Raw genomic sequence first — 15770 nt, forward strand, 5'->3', positions numbered from 1 at the left:
CCAAAGTGAGATGCTCCACTCCCGTCATGGCCGGGCAGAGGCACCGCTGAACTATTCGTACGGCGAACCGTCCGTTACCCTGCTGCAAGGCGAGGTAGCACATGCCTACCTTAGCGTACACGCCTGGTGCTGGCAGCGGTTCATCCACACTTCACACTAAGGACTAAGGTAGTCCACCACCACCCCCAACCCAGTCCCAGTCCCCATGTTGTGTTGCGTCCATATCTGTATATAAGTCCATTTCCTCCAGACCATCCCGACTGCTGTTCTCTTTCCCTCCTCACCCACACTCACTTACCAATACCGACCCAGACTTTTTAGTCGCTTTCATTCGTTAACCAACGCCCTAATCCTCAACCACTCCGCAACTACAACTCTTCGAGTTTTAATTCCAACCAACCCTCCCCCCAAACCGTCAAAATGAAGTTCTCCGCTGCTGTCCTTGCCTTCGCCGCCGGCGCCATGGCCAACAAGAACATCACCTACGTCACCGAGGTCGTCTCTGCCTACACCACCTACTGCCCGGCTGCCACTGTCATCACCCACGGTGACAAGACCTACACCGTCACCTCGGTACGTTCACGATTCTGGAGGATGGGCCGGGCTTCAACGGGAGTTTCTTTAGAGACGCAAGGATGATCAGGAAGAGCACGCTCAGCGCCGGTCACCGCGAATCTCTGCGATCTCTCCCAGGGCCTCGCTCAGCCTCATCTTTAACATGCGCAACAACATCCAGCTAACATACCTCCACAGGCCACCACCCTGACCATCACTGACTGCCCCTGCACTGTCACCAAGCCGGTCATCACCTCCTCCATCGTCAAGTGCGAGACCTGCACCGCTCCCACCAAGAACGCCACCATCCCCATCGCCACCCCCGCCGTCTCCAAGACCGCCCCTGCCACCGGCGCCATCACCCCCACCAAGCCCGTCTCCGTCCCTACCGCCGGTGCCGGCAAGGCCGCTGCCCTCTCCGGTGCCGGTCTGGCCGGTGTCCTCGGTCTCGCTGCCTTCGTCCTCTAAATCAACCACGGTCACGCCTCGCCATCCACGTCTCCCCCTACGCAAGTACGATAATATCCTAATTCGTGGGAGCCTACGACATCTAATGACTGGAGAGCGGTTGTGAACCTTCCATCAGCTTGGATGGTTGTGTTTGTTTTCTAAGGGACGAAAGGGAGAGGAGTTTCGGGAATAGAGAGAACTTTGGGGAGTCAAAAGAGGAGCGAGAAGGAACGTCACTCTACGCGACCACGGAAAATACCCGGTACATTTATCACGGCAGCTACGACTTGCGCGCTTGGAAAGACTACTTTTTTCTCTGGCCAGGCTTGGTCGTAGCAGTCCTGTCAATACTGCCAACTTCTTGTACTTGCTTACCACCAACGCAAACGGTTTTGTCTCGGGTTGTTTGAGGAGGCCCCGTTTTCCACACAAATCAACGCGCCCACTGAGGATTATCACCAAATGTGTGCGGTCTATACCACCAAAAAGGCTTTTTTCGGGAGGCTTAATGGGAATATAATGCGATTCACGATAGGTCATCTGTTGTCCACTGTCTTCCTCTTCGCAGCAGATTGTCTGTTGACAAAGTCTAAATCTACTATATTCTTCTCTCGAAGCGCTTCCCCACCATGTTCGCCAGCCCTCCGCCAACACTAATATCTCCATTCGTGTACTATTCTTGATCATGTCGATATCTTGTATTGAGACGGCGAGCATGGAAAACCCCGAGTTCTCTTCTAGCAGAAAATGGGTGGATGTTTTATGGTCTCTTGTCAATTCTCACAGTGTCTCTGAGTACGCCCAATAGAACATTGCTGAGAGACCAGTTTTGGTCCGCCAAGTACAAGTTCTGTCCTCCCTACAGGTGAACCACGGTCGTCTCACGATTGCCAACGACCCTTCTCGAGTTGACAGCATTCCAGGATGCCACAATCAGATTGCGGAATTTCTATACTTGGATTGTGTGGAGTTGATCTGACTCTTTGTGAAGCTAGCAATTACGAGGTGACGTCAAGCTGTGCTTCGTCGTCGACGATCGAGAACTGACTCCGCGGGCATAACATGCATAGCGCAATCATGGCCCTCGTTCCACAGCAAAAACGAAAGACACCCGCAGCGACTCGCCGAAAACAAAGATCTGACTCGATCTTTTGGAGTTTAGGGATCCCGCAAAGGCCCAAACAAAAGCGCCTCGCCCGATCGACTCTAAGAAACAATGTTTCTCGATTTAGATCCAAGGTCTTCCTCTCCTTTTTCTCGAAGCCGTGCAGAGACATCGAAGCGGCGCGGAATGGAATGGCGGTTTGAGACGCGGACGCCACACAACGTGCGTCCCGTGCCGGGTCGGATCTCAATACGCGTGGACGGACCAGCGCCCATCGTCGGACCGTCAAGACACAAAAATACCACACAACGCAAGGGAGGACGCTCTGGCCTGAGCGCAAACCATCCTCAGGTACGTCTTCGAACTCTGATCGAAAGGAAGGAGGAGAAGGTTGCAAATGGGGGTGGTTCCATCTTGGCGCTTCTCGAAGGGGAGCAGCGGGCGTTCTCGTCCCTTTCTTTCCCTTCTCATCCGACGCCGCAGCAGCACGCAGCTGAACTGCACAAGGACGGAGGCGGGCAGGCTAGGAGGAGACGGCGAAGCTGACGAGGCGCGTTGAGGCCGACAGCTGAACGGCCTGAAAGCTGCAGCCGCCGCCTGGCCTCCCTCCCCTGGAATGATTGACCGCCTCGTGTCGTTGCAGTGCAGTCAGTCCCTCCCCCTTGGATAAGGTTGTTTGGTCTGCTCAATCTCGTCCATCCCTATCGGGCGGTTTTCTTTTCAGGGGACGTCGGGACCACCAAGGCGCCGCCACTGTGCCGTACCTGCATTTTGCAGCGCTGGGCGGTGGGTTGGGGAGGTCGGATTGGACGGGACGTCGGAAGATGGAGGTGTGGAACCTGCTGCATTTCGCAGTGGAGAGAGCACTCAACAAGTGGATGGATATCCTCAGATCCTGGGCCAGCAACAACCTGGAACTTGACAAGCCAGACAGCTGGAGGGCCAGAACAATGAGGTCAGATCAAGAGGCGCGATTGCAGAAGAGAAACCGAGACGAGACACTTGGGTTGCGTTTCCCGCGAAACAAGTGCTGGAAGCACCTTTCCTGAATCTTTGGCAAATGTCAATTCTCTAATCCGCCTCCCTTGGGGGCTTTTGGAGAACGAGGCCTTTTTTTTCCAACCCCCATCACTCGTTTCCTGACCACCCATGCCCGTTCCCACAAGGCCAGCAACACCCCGCAGCAAAGCGAGATTAGCAACTTGTCCGGGCCTCGTCACGCCGATCTTCATTAATTTGGATTCACGAAAAGAGGTGCATGAAACAATCCGCGGTTTGCTTTAGTCCGCGGGGGGTTGTGAACGAAAAGTGGAATAATTGATAAGAAGAGCTGGGTAGGTTTGTCGAATCGGTATTGGTTGCTTTTGAGCGCGGTTGTGTGGTTATTCTCTCTTTTTGTCTGGCAATGGCTTCAATCGCACCCGTTCGTTACGCCTGCCTTCTTCGGGGCCCATGAGGGAAAAGAACCTTCTGGACATGGCCTGACTTGAAACGCTGCCACCGTTAAAGCCCAACGTTGCCTAAGATGCCCTTACTTGCTCCCTTGCCTCTGCCATCAAGCGGCTTCTTTTCTTCTTCGCCTATCTCGGCCTCATGGTGGACTCAGCCTCCTGGTTTACTCTCTGACGAGGTCGCCTGGACCCGACGTCAGCAAAGAAGCAAGTTGTGTCTTGCGTGATGGTTGTAGGTGGCCAAGCCATCGAAAACGTTGTAGGACCTGTCTGCTGCATTCAGGTCAATGAGAATAGCTCGGTGAGCCGAGGAGAATCTACGGGAAGGATGGGTCTCGCGGGGAGCCAGTGGGGTCCTTTCGCGGAGACGTTGTCGGTTTATGGGGTAAAGTCGGCGATTTCTCGTCTTTGAAGGACGGAGCACGTTGCCGTCAGGAAACCGTGGGAACTCGGCCTGGTCCGTACAACTAACTCCAAGTTGCCTTCTGACTTCCATGTTTCCGAAATGTTAGTCGCATCTCTTCTTACCAAAGACCAACCGCTACTACAACAGCGAGGTAGCTTATTTGAAGTCATTGCTCATTCTCAGCGGCTCCGAATTCTAATGTCGCCAGTCTGCCAGAAAGCATGCAACTCATGTATATCCTCAATTCACATTCAATCATATTTTTACAGCGCCATAGTTAGGTGTGATCGACGCGCATGTAACCCCGTGGGGTTCCCTGGCCGAAGGAAGCCGCCAAGTTCGGTTGGAGACGTCGGTGTGGTCGGCAACGATGGGCGGCGCCCATTTACCCCGGGGCAACGGAATGCGGGGAAGCTGCCTCTCAGCGCCAGCGCATTTACCGTAGAGAGCACGTCAGCAATTGTTCATGGTTCATGTCTCTTTTCTCCGTGATACATCCGTCTCAACCCTTTCCCAAACCTCCAGCTGTCCGGGACGCCTCAGAGAGCCGAGGCCAACGTCGTGCTCCCTGCTTCCTGCGCCGTGATCAGACACCTTATAGATTGTGTGTGAAGCCCATGCCGTTGTGAATGTGCAAATGCTTTGTTCCATGCCTTGGTTTTCTCAATCAACCACACGAGATTCACCGCTTCAAATATGGATGACAACTTTCACCCCCAGGATGAGGTCCTGCGGCACTCACTCGAGGATCCTGAGGGTTTCTGGTCTCACCAGGCGGAACATCTGCATTGGCACAAGAAACCCACATCAACGCTAAAGGTCACCAAGAAGACGCTCAAGAGCGGCGTCACTCACGACTCCTGGGAGTGGTTCCCAGACGGCGAGATCTCGACCTGCTTCAACTGTATCGACCGACACGTCCACGACGGCAAGGGCGACGCACCCGCCATCTTCTACGACAGCCCGGTGACCGGAACAAAGCAGACGCTCACATATAAGCAACTCCTGGATGAGGTTGAGGTGTTCGCCGGGGCTCTGAGGGAAGAGGGCGTCAAGAAGGGCGACGTGGTCTTGGTGTACAGTAAGACCAGCCTTTTCACCGGGAGCCACTCGGAAGTTTCTGTGAATCTGTAATAGGAGCTGACACGGATTCCCAGTGCCCATGATTCCCGCCGCACTCATCGGCATCCTCGCCGTCAGCCGTCTCGGCGCCATCCACGCCGTCGTCTTTGGCGGCTTCGCGCCCAACGCGCTCGCTCAGCGCATAGAGGCCTCGCAGCCCGTGGCTATTCTCACAGCATCGTGCGGCATCGATGGCAACAAGCCGCCGATGAGTTACAAGCCTCTCGTGGAGGAGGCATGTACCATTTCCTCCCACAAACCCGATAAAGTCATCGTCTGGCAGCGTGAGCAAATCCGATGGCATCCTATCAAGAAAAACGACGGCGAACGAAACTGGCAGAGCATCGTGAAGAGCTGTCGTGCGAGGGGGATCAGGGCAGAGTGCGTGCCGGTCAAGTCAACGGATCCGATATACATCATCCACACGTCCGGGACGACGGGGTCGCCGAAGGGGGTGTTGAGAGACGCTGCCGGTCACGCCGTGGGCCTCCATCTGTCGATCAGCTATCTCTTCAACATCCACGGTCCCGGGTGCGTGTCATTTACGGCTTCTGATATCGGATGGGTGAGACCCCACATTCTCACAACAAGTTGTTGTTATCATTGTTAACGATTGGTGATACAGGTCGTTGGGCACAGCTACATCGCCTATGCCCCTCTCTTCACCGGCGCGGCAACGGTGCTTTACGAGGGCAAGCCGGTCGGGACGCCAGACGCGTCGGCCTTCTGGAGAATCGTAGAGGAGTATAAGGTGAACACGATGTTCACGGCCCCGACAGCGTTGCGCGCCATCAAGCGCGACGACCCCGAGAACAAGTTCCTCAGGCAAGTGGGCGAGCGCGGAGGTCTCCGGACCCTCAAGGGTCTCTTCCTCGCCGGGGAGCGGTCCGAGCCGGCACTCATCACCATGTACCAGGAGCTTCTCGAGCGATACGGAGCAGTCGACGCCCATGTCGTTGACAACTGGTGGTCTACCGAAGCAGGCTCCCCGATCACGGGGAGAGCTCTCGTGCCGCACGCGGGGAAAGACAGGAAGACGGACGTCCGGGACCATCCTCCGCCCAAGATCAAGCCCGGCAGTGCTGGAAAAGCGATGCCGGGCTTCGACATACGGATCGTGGACGATGCCGGCAACGAGGTGCCCAGAGGCACGATGGGGAACATCGTCCTCGGCCTGCCACTCGCGCCGACAGCGTTCAGAACGCTATGGCAGGACGAGGAGCGATTTTACAAAGGATACCTGAAACGCTTTGATGGAAAATGGCTGGATACAGGAGATGCGGGCTATATTGACGCCGAGGGATACGTCAACGTCATGTCCCGGAACGACGATGTGCTAAATGTCAGCGCCCATCGTCTGTCGAGTGGTAGGTCTCACTTTCCCCTTGAATTAAAATGTGAGCAGAAAGACTGATGAGTGTAAAACACAGGCGGCCTCGAACAAGCCATCACATCCCACCCTCTCGTAGCCGAGGCCTGCGTGGTCGGCATCCCGGACGCCCTCAAAGGCCAGCTCCCCTTCGCCTTCATCACGCTCTCGACGCCCGATCATCCGACCTCGGCAGTGCCCGACGGCAAGCTGGCCGACGAGATCCAGGCGCTGGTGCGGTCGCAAGTCGGCGCCATCGCGACACTGGGCGGGCTCATCCAGGGGAAGGGTATGATCCCAAAGACACGCAGCGGCAAGACTTTGCGTCGTGTCCTGAGAGAGTTGTTGGATAATGCGGTCCACGGCGAGTTTGACAAGGAGGTGCAGGTGCCGAGCACTGTTGAGGATGCTGGCGCGGTCGAGGTTGCGAGAGCCAAAGTCAGGGAGTACTGGGAGATCAAGGGGGAGGGGCACAAGAGCACAGAGGCAAGGGCGAAGCTGTAACTTAGACTACTTGGCAGAGCGAGCGTTCTTTGAACAATACAGAGCATCAGATCATGGTCTTGGTTGCGGGTACGGGTTGCGCGATGACTTGAGGGACAAATGTGAACTAGTCGGCCATGCAGGGTTTGTAAGTCAACCCGGACAGGTTGTAGGCAAGACTGCGGATATTTGTGACTCTTCAAACTAATGGTAGCTGATGTATTTGGACTCGCCGTTTACTCTGTCCATTGTCAAGCTCTGACTACTTGTCTACTTCGCGTCCATCAGCTTTGATGCACCTACAAAAGAAATCATGAACTATCAAACGCTTACCTGACAAGACCATACTTCAAATCTTTGGGGAATCTTTCCCTGAACCCCTCAACGAATGCCCGTCTCAGTGGCAAGCAGGGGCTTCGAATGTCGTTCTAAAGCGCCACAGCAACAGAACTCCATGTCACAAGTTCAACATCATCGAATCAGCCCAAGAGGCAGAGACTACATGTCCAGGTACAAGAATATCGAACCACCACCGATCGACAAACAGCACACACGTAACCATCTATAATATCACATAATCATGCGCTTGCGGCAGCGCGGCTAACACGTCCCGGCCATGCTGTGCGACTTCCCAACATGACGGCACTGCTGAGCTGGCACCGCATGCCCCAGCATCAGACCAGGAGGACATGATTACATATCGAATCCTGTGTCCCAACTTTTTCCAACGGGAGTGTCCGGCCAGGGAGTCGCAAGAGGCTTTTACGCAACGGCTGTCGCGCAAAACCACATAACCCACCGCCACGCCGAGACGGCTCACCCTTCAATCTGCTCTCCTCGTTCGACATGTTTGACAAAGCCCTCGCTCGCCCCCCACGAGCCCTCGACACGCATCCAGTCATTTCTTCCCATTTCCAACTTCGAAATAACGTTACGAGGTGCTGAACCCACCCCAAGATCCCGTGTCCTCGTCCAGCGGATGTCACTTGAGAAGAAAATACGGACGGTGCGACATCAGAACCCGTCCGCTACGAGTACCACGCGCCCGCAGCTGCGTGATACAGACCGCAAAGAAAACATCCAGTCCTTCACTTGGCCCATGGCCTCGTAGTCCGTGTCTCCTCCCCTGGGTCCCCTCTCCTAGGATCCCTGGCGGTGTAACCAAGGCCAGTCCGCAAGCACGCTCCCCATTTTCCCTTTCCCCGGCAACGAAACGGCTTGCAGCCGGTGCCGCGACAGGAAAAAAAAATAAAAAAAATGACCGACCTGATGCTCGCCCGCCCGCCCGTATCGAGTCGTGCCGTCGTACCATGTTTGGGTCTACGGGTCGTCGAGCCTTTGTGTTACCACAATGATGCTGTGAAGAGGAGCATGTTTTCCGGGCCGGGCAAGATCTCCGCAGTGTTGTGTTGCGCAGAGAATCGGACGGGAATCCTTGCGGTGTAGTTTTCTCTTTGTTCTCTATGGGCAAAGCCGGCAAGGGATAGTGATGCTGCACGAACCAGCCTGAGAGGCCCCCGGATGGGCCTGGAACATTGAGAATTTCGAATCTGTAAGGGATAGAAGATGCTAAAGAACGCTTCGTATGCTAGAAAGAGTTTGCCTGCCCATCTTATGCTTGGTATCATGATGTCTCCAGTCCCCAAAAATGCCAAGAGCGTACGCAAAGTAGCCGTCAAACCCATGTAGAAACCGTCATCCAACTTCATGCGCCTCAAATGCAATCGCAATGGTGATCGGTCATCGACTAGCCGAACCAGCGGAAGGACTTGTCGAGGACGGCTTTCCAAACATGCCGTAGACGCTCTTCTGTCCCTCTCTCGCAACCTTCAGCGGTGCAAACCTTGCTTCCGATAACCGAGTTCCTGCCTTTAGACTCTCGAGCACCCTTTCCGAAGCCGTCAGTACATGTTTGCAGGTATGAAGAAGATAGTCAGGAGAACATACCACTCGACTCCAACGTACTTCACTCCACAGCCGCCCACCTTGCGAATCTCCTTCTCCAGCTTGCCACTTGCGAGGCCACCGCCGGCTCCAGCCCCGACTCCCGCCGGCCTGCCCACGATGACGTGCGTAACCTGCCTCCGGCCGAGGTGTATCGACATGCGGGCGCCATTTTCGACCAGCACGCGCTTGAGCTTGTGGTCCGAGATAATGGGATGCGTGCTGCCGTTGACATAGACAGTTACGCCCTCGAACAAGCCAAGTCCAGCAGCTGCTTTCTCCTCCTTTTCTTCGTCCTCCCTCCTGCGGGCCTCCATAATGGCTTCCTCGTTTGTTGAATCTCCTCTCACGGCTGATGTCGTCGAAGCAGCGGATCCAGCGTCAGAGATGGACGAGCCGCTCCTCGTCAGCCCCGGCCTCGCGAGCATGTCGGCAACGCTCGTCGTTGCCCGTGCCCTGACGTTCTTGGGCACAACCATCTTGAGCTTCTCATCGTAGTCTTCGCTCCCGGCGCCGTAAGTATCGCTCATGCGGACGCCACCGGAGTGGCCCGCAGCGAACTGCCCGGCGAGTTTGCGGGCTCGGCTGTCCCGCCACCCGAGAGTCGCGCCGGGTGCCGTCTCCGGGCGTTGATGGCCGGTAGCGCTGGAATTGTACGGATCGAAGTTGTTGCTTAAGCGTGGCTTCGCGGCCGGCGGCAGGGGAGTCTTTTCTGGCGGCGGCATCGTGTTGTATGCAGCAGGAGGAATGTCTCTTTGCTTTTTCTTTTTTTTCCTTCTGCCTTGATGCACAAAGGGTCGGGTTGGACGACGTGCAGTTGATATTAGGTAGGGAATAAGAAGTTCATGCACGTCAACACTGCGACTACGACGTCGTTCAAGTCCATGGGTCGGAATGGGAAACGACTGGTCGAAATGACGATTACTTTGTATTTTTTTTTTTAGTGTATTCTCTATTTCCCACCAAACAAAGACAGCCTCCCAAACGCGAGGGACGCGTAGCCGCAACACGGGAGGCACAAAGCGCAGGACGATCAGGGCCAATCCAGGCGCGAAGAAGGCGCGGGGCACGTGACCCTGTTTTGTGTGTTCCTTCCTCCTCCTCCAAGGGAAGGGAAGCGCCCGGTTCAGGTGCAGCGCAACGAACGAAGGCAGTCCCAGTCCCGGTGAGAGACACGACCTGACGGTGTGTTTCTCTCCACAACCTGGGAAGTTGTTGGTAACTTGGTGTTGCATGATAGTGCCTCTCACCAGGCCCGGGTGTCTTCCTTCAAGTCAGTGTACGACGCACCTACCTACCCAAGCTCCCAATTCCAACAACGTGAGGCATCTCCAGCTGCGCTGCCCTGCTGCCCTGCATACTCTTCACAGCTATATGTACGCAGTACGCCGTACGTATGCGCGCATGTGCACGTCAAAGTCCCTTGGAACCTTCCGCAAGCTGGAAGCCAAAAGCATGACCGAAACGCTTCGACCATAGGGGACCTTTCACCTTTCACCTCAGCTTCAACCTCGGAGACTCCTGCAGGTACGGATACACCATCATCAGCCTAATGTTAACACCGGACCGACACGCCCCTCTCCCTAAACAACCATTGTTTCTTCCCACGAGCCCACACTCAACCAATCGACCGACGCACATGCCCACCCGCGCACACACACGAGCCCACGGAACCGGAACCGGAACTGTCAGTGTGAAGACGGACGTCAGGTCGAGACGCAGTGAGGTGCGAAAGCGAAGACACCCCGAAAGAGAGAGAGAGAGAGAAAGAGACAGAGTCCGCCAAGGTCAAGATGTTTGCCTTTTTCTCCGGAGGAGTACCGGACTTGGACCTCAGATGTGGCTTCCACAACCCAACAATACCCCCAACAGAAGGCTATTCCTATCTTCTACCACCACCACCACCACGACCAAGAAACACTCCAGCGACAGTACTGAGTACCGAGTACAATGGCGTACGATATCGCCAAAACCAAAAAAAGAGGAAACAGAGTTCCGTCCCTTTGATCGTCGCATCCACCCGTAAACTGCATTCGCACATCGATGTCCTCGCTGCGGCAAAAAAACAAAGCCACCCAATCGGTCTCCAATGTCGCCCGCTCTGGCAGCGCATCCCCCACAGACGACGCCAGTCATGCACATCACGCCCTCTCCAACTCCATCGGCCGAAGCTTGCACCTTAAAGAAAAAGCTTACACAGCCGGATTCCCCTGCTTCAGAGAATCACCGAAGCTTCGCCTCTTCCCACACCCATTCGCCCGTCCGCCGTCCAGAGAGGTGCCAGACGCAAAGCTTGTAGCATCCAAGCTCTCTCATCTCAGGTACACCTAGCTCCGGCCCAACAATTGACTTAGATCCCCAAACCTCTGCCGCGCGGCGACCGCCGGGAAACACCAAACGAAAAGGGTCGTTTCCTCCGCCCCGGACCTGGCCTGCCACATCGTCGGCTCGCTCACTGCTGCACCAACTCGGGGACTCCCATGTCTGCCATCTTCGCCTCTTCCCGGACCAACTTACGCACACACGCATGCACGCCAACTGCACCACCAGATGCAGCCTTCCTTGCCTGCGAACCTTTTTTTCCTTTCTTCCCTCTTCTTCTCCTGCATCAAGACTGCTCTTCCCCTGGGGCGACCCTTGGACACTCGACAGAAACACCGGTGCTCCGTCACATGTATAACACACCCTTAGGTTCTTATCATGCCGTACCAGGAGTTCATGCACGATGCCCGCTGCCCGCCGCGCCGCTGCCCACTACTTTGTACCTGCCTTCCGAGACTTCTCTCTCCCCTCCTCCTGCCGCAGTGTTTCGCGGCTACATTCGCTGGGACAGGGCGCGGGAGGTAAAGGATGCTGCCCTGCTGCCCTGCTGCCCCTGACAGCAACCTCGACGGCGGCATGTGACATGCCCTGCGACGCCTACATACATCAAACCACCTAACATGCCATTCATTGCAGACTGTGAGAAATGACAAGCAACCAAACTTCCGGGGAAAAAGAAAGCTGAAATCGACAAAACGCACCGAGGCTTGCATATTCTGCGCGCTTTTGCTGCACAGCAACTAGGCGCCGCGCATTCTTCAACGCTGCACTGCGCGTGCTGGCTGCTACTGCACTGCACCACTTGCTCAACTACGTAATCCCGTCCCCGAAAACGACTTCATCCAACGGCCCAGAACCTCGTCAAGTCGGGATAAAGTCGAGACAAGACAAAGTCATCTCACAAAACCGCAAGGTTGCAGGGTTCTGAAGGGCAGGGAGGACTTTGGCGAGACAGGAAAAAGTCAATCACCCTCCGCCGAGCCCCAAGCTCCCTCGCGCAGCTCCCGTCCTCTCTCACGTGAGATCAATCAGGGACGCTAGAGACCGCCGCAAGGGTCAACGAGAGGGGGGCGAACCGTTTCAAGCGAGCAAGTTCTACCCCGACTCGACGATTCATCCAGTATCAACTTGAAGGCGCTGACAAGGCAGTGCCACCCGCAAGCGGCGGCAAGGGAACTCCAGCTCGTGCCCGAGATTCCACGTCACTTTCGCTTGACCCCGTCCCTGACAGTTATATGATCTGCCCAGCATGCGCCTGCTTGCTGCGGTCCAGGTGCGCAGGAGCCATTTCTCGATACCTGCTCTGTTTCCTCAAGCTCTACGGTGTCCGTGAGCAAGCAAGCAGGTCTCCCCCCGGGGCAACTCTGTGATCCGTGATCTCGCCGCCGCCACCCCATGTACGAGCAGCATGCATACCCGTCCGTACGCGCATGCAGGCCATCGACCCTATCTCTCTTCCCGGGGACAGCTGCCAGGCCTGGTAAGGAAGGAGCGGGTTGTTATTTCCATATGGCATCCACTTCGCGGATAGACCTGGGTCATGGCCACCAGCGGGCTCCAAACGCGAAGACGACGACGACGAGCGAGAGCGGGGGACTCACACGCAGGTGGATATCTCGAGAAAAGGTCGGCCAGGTCCAATTCCGACATCATTCAATATTGCTGTCATAACTATTATCATTCCACCCTGCTGGCTCACACCGGTCGTGTCCCAGACAAAAAGGTTGTCTCGCCTCGGGAGCTAAGTTCGGGATAAATCCAAAAAGACAGCGAGAAAAAAAAAGATACCTCACCCCCCTCCTGGGCCAGAGAGGGAAAGGAAGAGAGAATAAAAGACGCACTGGAATGCGCCGTCTACGTACCGGCGACGACTGTGCGTTAGAGAAAGTAGAGGAGGGCGGCTGTCAGAAGTCAAAGTGCGCCGAGGTTGGCAAAGATTTTTGCTTAGCTTCAAGCCGAAGACGAAAAGGGCACAGTGCAGCCGTCCCTTTGGTTACAGACAGAGACGAACAAATGACAGAGAATCGAAGCCGAAGAAAGTCAAAACAACAATGTGCAAACTCGGCGCACAAAGACCAGACAATCTAACAAGGGGCAGCGGCATTTGGCGGGAAGTCTTCCAACGTACAGCAGCAGCAGCAGCCGCAGCAGCCAGCTCCCAAGGCCAGGGCCGCTGCATTGCCTTACATGCTAATCGCTGTAGCACTACTGCCGCGCGACTGGCACATATGCGAATCATACTTGCTTGCATCCTGTGGTCTTGACGGCGAACGATTGGGCCCGTCCTGTTGTACTTCCCAACTGCTGAGGATCAGTAGCATCATTTGGCTCGCCCGTTTCCTTCAATTTGCCTCGAACGTCCCCGGGGTGGGAGGATGATCGGTGGCAGAGACGACGGCGGCAAAAGGTACTGATGTAGGCAATACATACGTCTGGCTCCCGGTGCTTAATGAGCATCGACGTATCGGTGGCGGAGCTGTGTTTTGGCGATACCCCCATTCGCCGCTGCCTCACGTTCAGCTCTTCCTATCCCCCCAACCCCCGTGCCCCCTCAGCGGGATACGCACTATTTTGTCATACTGCGCATTTCTGCATGTGAGGTATGCTGTACTTTGACAGCCAATATTCGACATTGAACCCCCTCCCCTCACCACCTCCCCTGCTCCAGGTCTAGCGTTGGGTACAGTACATCTGACATATTACTTCCCGAGGAGGCGCGGCGGCGGCGGCGACGGCGCATCTCTTGCCCACAGACACAGACTACTGCGTACAGGCGCAAGGGCTAGCTGGCAGACAACCTACTGCGGAGACAGGCCAGGCGGGCAAGCCCAGCAAAAGCCAGAGCCAGCCAGCCAGCCAGAGAGGTAGCAGGCCGGAAAAAGTTGGGGGCAGGAAATGGGAAGGTGAGGGGGGAAATAAGTGGGAAAGGGTTGCGAATGTAACGCAGGCTCAACAGGCGAGATGTTCCGCCCATCATCGCCTGCCCTCCTTCTTTCTCGTGCAGCGGCAGCCGAGAGGGAAATCTCACGTTGGGGGCGCCTTGGCGATGCTGGGCCCGGCCTGGGCCAGGCCCTTTGCTTTTTCCTCTCGTCTTTCTCTGCTAACATGATTTTTCCATACACCACCCAGGATGCTAACTACACGTACTCACACGCACCACACACCTACACACCTCTACACGAGTTGACAACGCAGCGGCGCCGGCTGCTTGCTTGATCGAGGTGGGAAGGGAAGGGAGGGAGGGGCTGACCGGAAGATGCGCGCGCGCTCGCGCGCGTGTGTGTGTTGAGATATGGTGTGCTCCGGGGAGCGCGATGCTCCCGCGGACGGCATAACACCCTACTTACTTACTCCACGGTACACAGTAGAGACCAAGGGCACATAAGCCCAACGGCATCGCGTCTCTTGGCTCTTTTGCCTCTCGGCTGCGAATTTGATAAAAAGAAAAAAAAAGCAACATCACAGATCAGCTTTTGTGCCTCCTGCTCGAATTCTCTAGAGCCCTGTGGTGTACACACACAACATGCAGGCTGTTTTCTCCGTGTATGATGATCACCCTCAAGCAGGCAGGCAGGCCTGCGATGTGCGGTTTGTTTGCAGCGCCAGCCAGCATTGCAGGGAAAGCAGACAAGGGTATTACTACTGGGTACGGTAGGTGGTAGAAAAAAGCGCCGCGGTGGGCGCGGGGGGGCGCGCAGTACAGACGTAGTGTACTCACAACACACACACATACACACGCGCACGCGTGTTGGATGCGGGTGGAAGTTTGGCTGTGTGGGCTAATGTAGGACAGGTAGATTCTCATCAGATCTTCCAAACATAACACACATGCGAGGCTACCTTACTCCTCCTGTACAGGACGCAGCTATCCCGACGTATGTTGCTGCTCATGCACACGACGGAAGGGAAGACGGGGGGCACCGCTCTTGGGGGTGGGAGGGGCCAGCCAGCAGTAGTGTAGCAGCAGCATTGGCAGCAAGCAGCAGCCCCAATCCACCCAGCCCAGAACAACATAAACCGGACCCAGGTAAGGCGGGATAGGTAGTTGGATGCTCCACGTAGCTCAAGGCAAGGTACGATGCAATAATGGTGTGTGTATGTACGCAGTACAGCGTACTAGTTAGAAGTCCGTCATTGGAGGGGGCGTCAGCGCCCCCCACCGCCTCTGGAGTTGCCGTGTCCAATGGATCTCGAAGAATTAGCCGTCGCCAAAAGCTCGTATCAAAAAGATGTGCTGCTGACCGACTTGACCGCAACAGAGGGAGGCTTGAAGAGAAGGAGAAGAAGAAGAAGAAGAAGAAAAACACTAAGCATTGGACACGTATTGGCACGAGAGTCGCTGGTCAGTCCAGCGGGCGACGTTGAGCGGGAAGAGCGGGTCTCCATTATCTCTTCCAAGACAAGGAGAAATACAATAAACAATAGGGGATTGTTCTCCGGGAGAAGCTCGTCGGCTTACGTCTTTCAAAGACCGGGTTGTCTTTCGTCGTTGAGAATGTCTCAGCCGAGCAGGAACGGCGGTTCGTAGCGACCGACCGAAAGCCGGTGGCCCGGTGGGCGCGA

At 55.8% G+C, this 15770-nt stretch overlaps 3 protein-coding genes across 3 annotated transcripts; 2 read left to right on the top strand and 1 right to left on the bottom strand.

Moving 5' to 3' along the window:
* Nucleotides 1-420: 420 nt before the first annotated feature.
* On the top strand, nucleotides 421-1023 carry ccg-6-0 (Clock-controlled protein 6; the record flags this gene model as incomplete). Its single annotated transcript, XM_037328451.1, has 2 exons — nucleotides 421-573; nucleotides 754-1023. The coding sequence occupies 2 exons, from the start codon at nucleotides 421-423 to the stop codon at nucleotides 1021-1023; spliced, it is 423 nt and encodes a 140-aa protein (XP_037173141.1).
* A 3640-nt stretch (nucleotides 1024-4663) lies between these two features.
* Nucleotides 4664-6962, top strand: CGCA056_v013208 (Uncharacterized protein; the record flags this gene model as incomplete). The annotated part of the gene is made up of 4 exons (XM_037328452.1): nucleotides 4664-5048; nucleotides 5125-5654; nucleotides 5715-6456; nucleotides 6520-6962. 4 exons carry the CDS (start codon nucleotides 4664-4666, stop codon nucleotides 6960-6962), a joined length of 2100 nt encoding a protein of 699 aa, XP_037173378.1.
* Nucleotides 6963-8842: 1880 nt separating this feature from the next.
* CGCA056_v013209 (uncharacterized protein) lies at nucleotides 8843-9610 on the bottom strand (the record flags this gene model as incomplete). The annotated part of the gene is made up of 1 exon (XM_037328453.1): nucleotides 8843-9610. One exon carries the CDS (start codon nucleotides 9608-9610, stop codon nucleotides 8843-8845), a length of 768 nt encoding a protein of 255 aa, XP_037173307.1.
* Between the last annotated feature and the right edge of the window lie 6160 nt (nucleotides 9611-15770).

This window comes from Colletotrichum aenigma (assembly GCF_013390185.1).
Source record: "Colletotrichum aenigma strain Cg56 chromosome Unknown KSG_Cg56_contig09, whole genome shotgun sequence".
In the NCBI taxonomy this organism is placed as follows: Eukaryota; Fungi; Ascomycota; class Sordariomycetes; order Glomerellales; family Glomerellaceae; genus Colletotrichum; species Colletotrichum aenigma.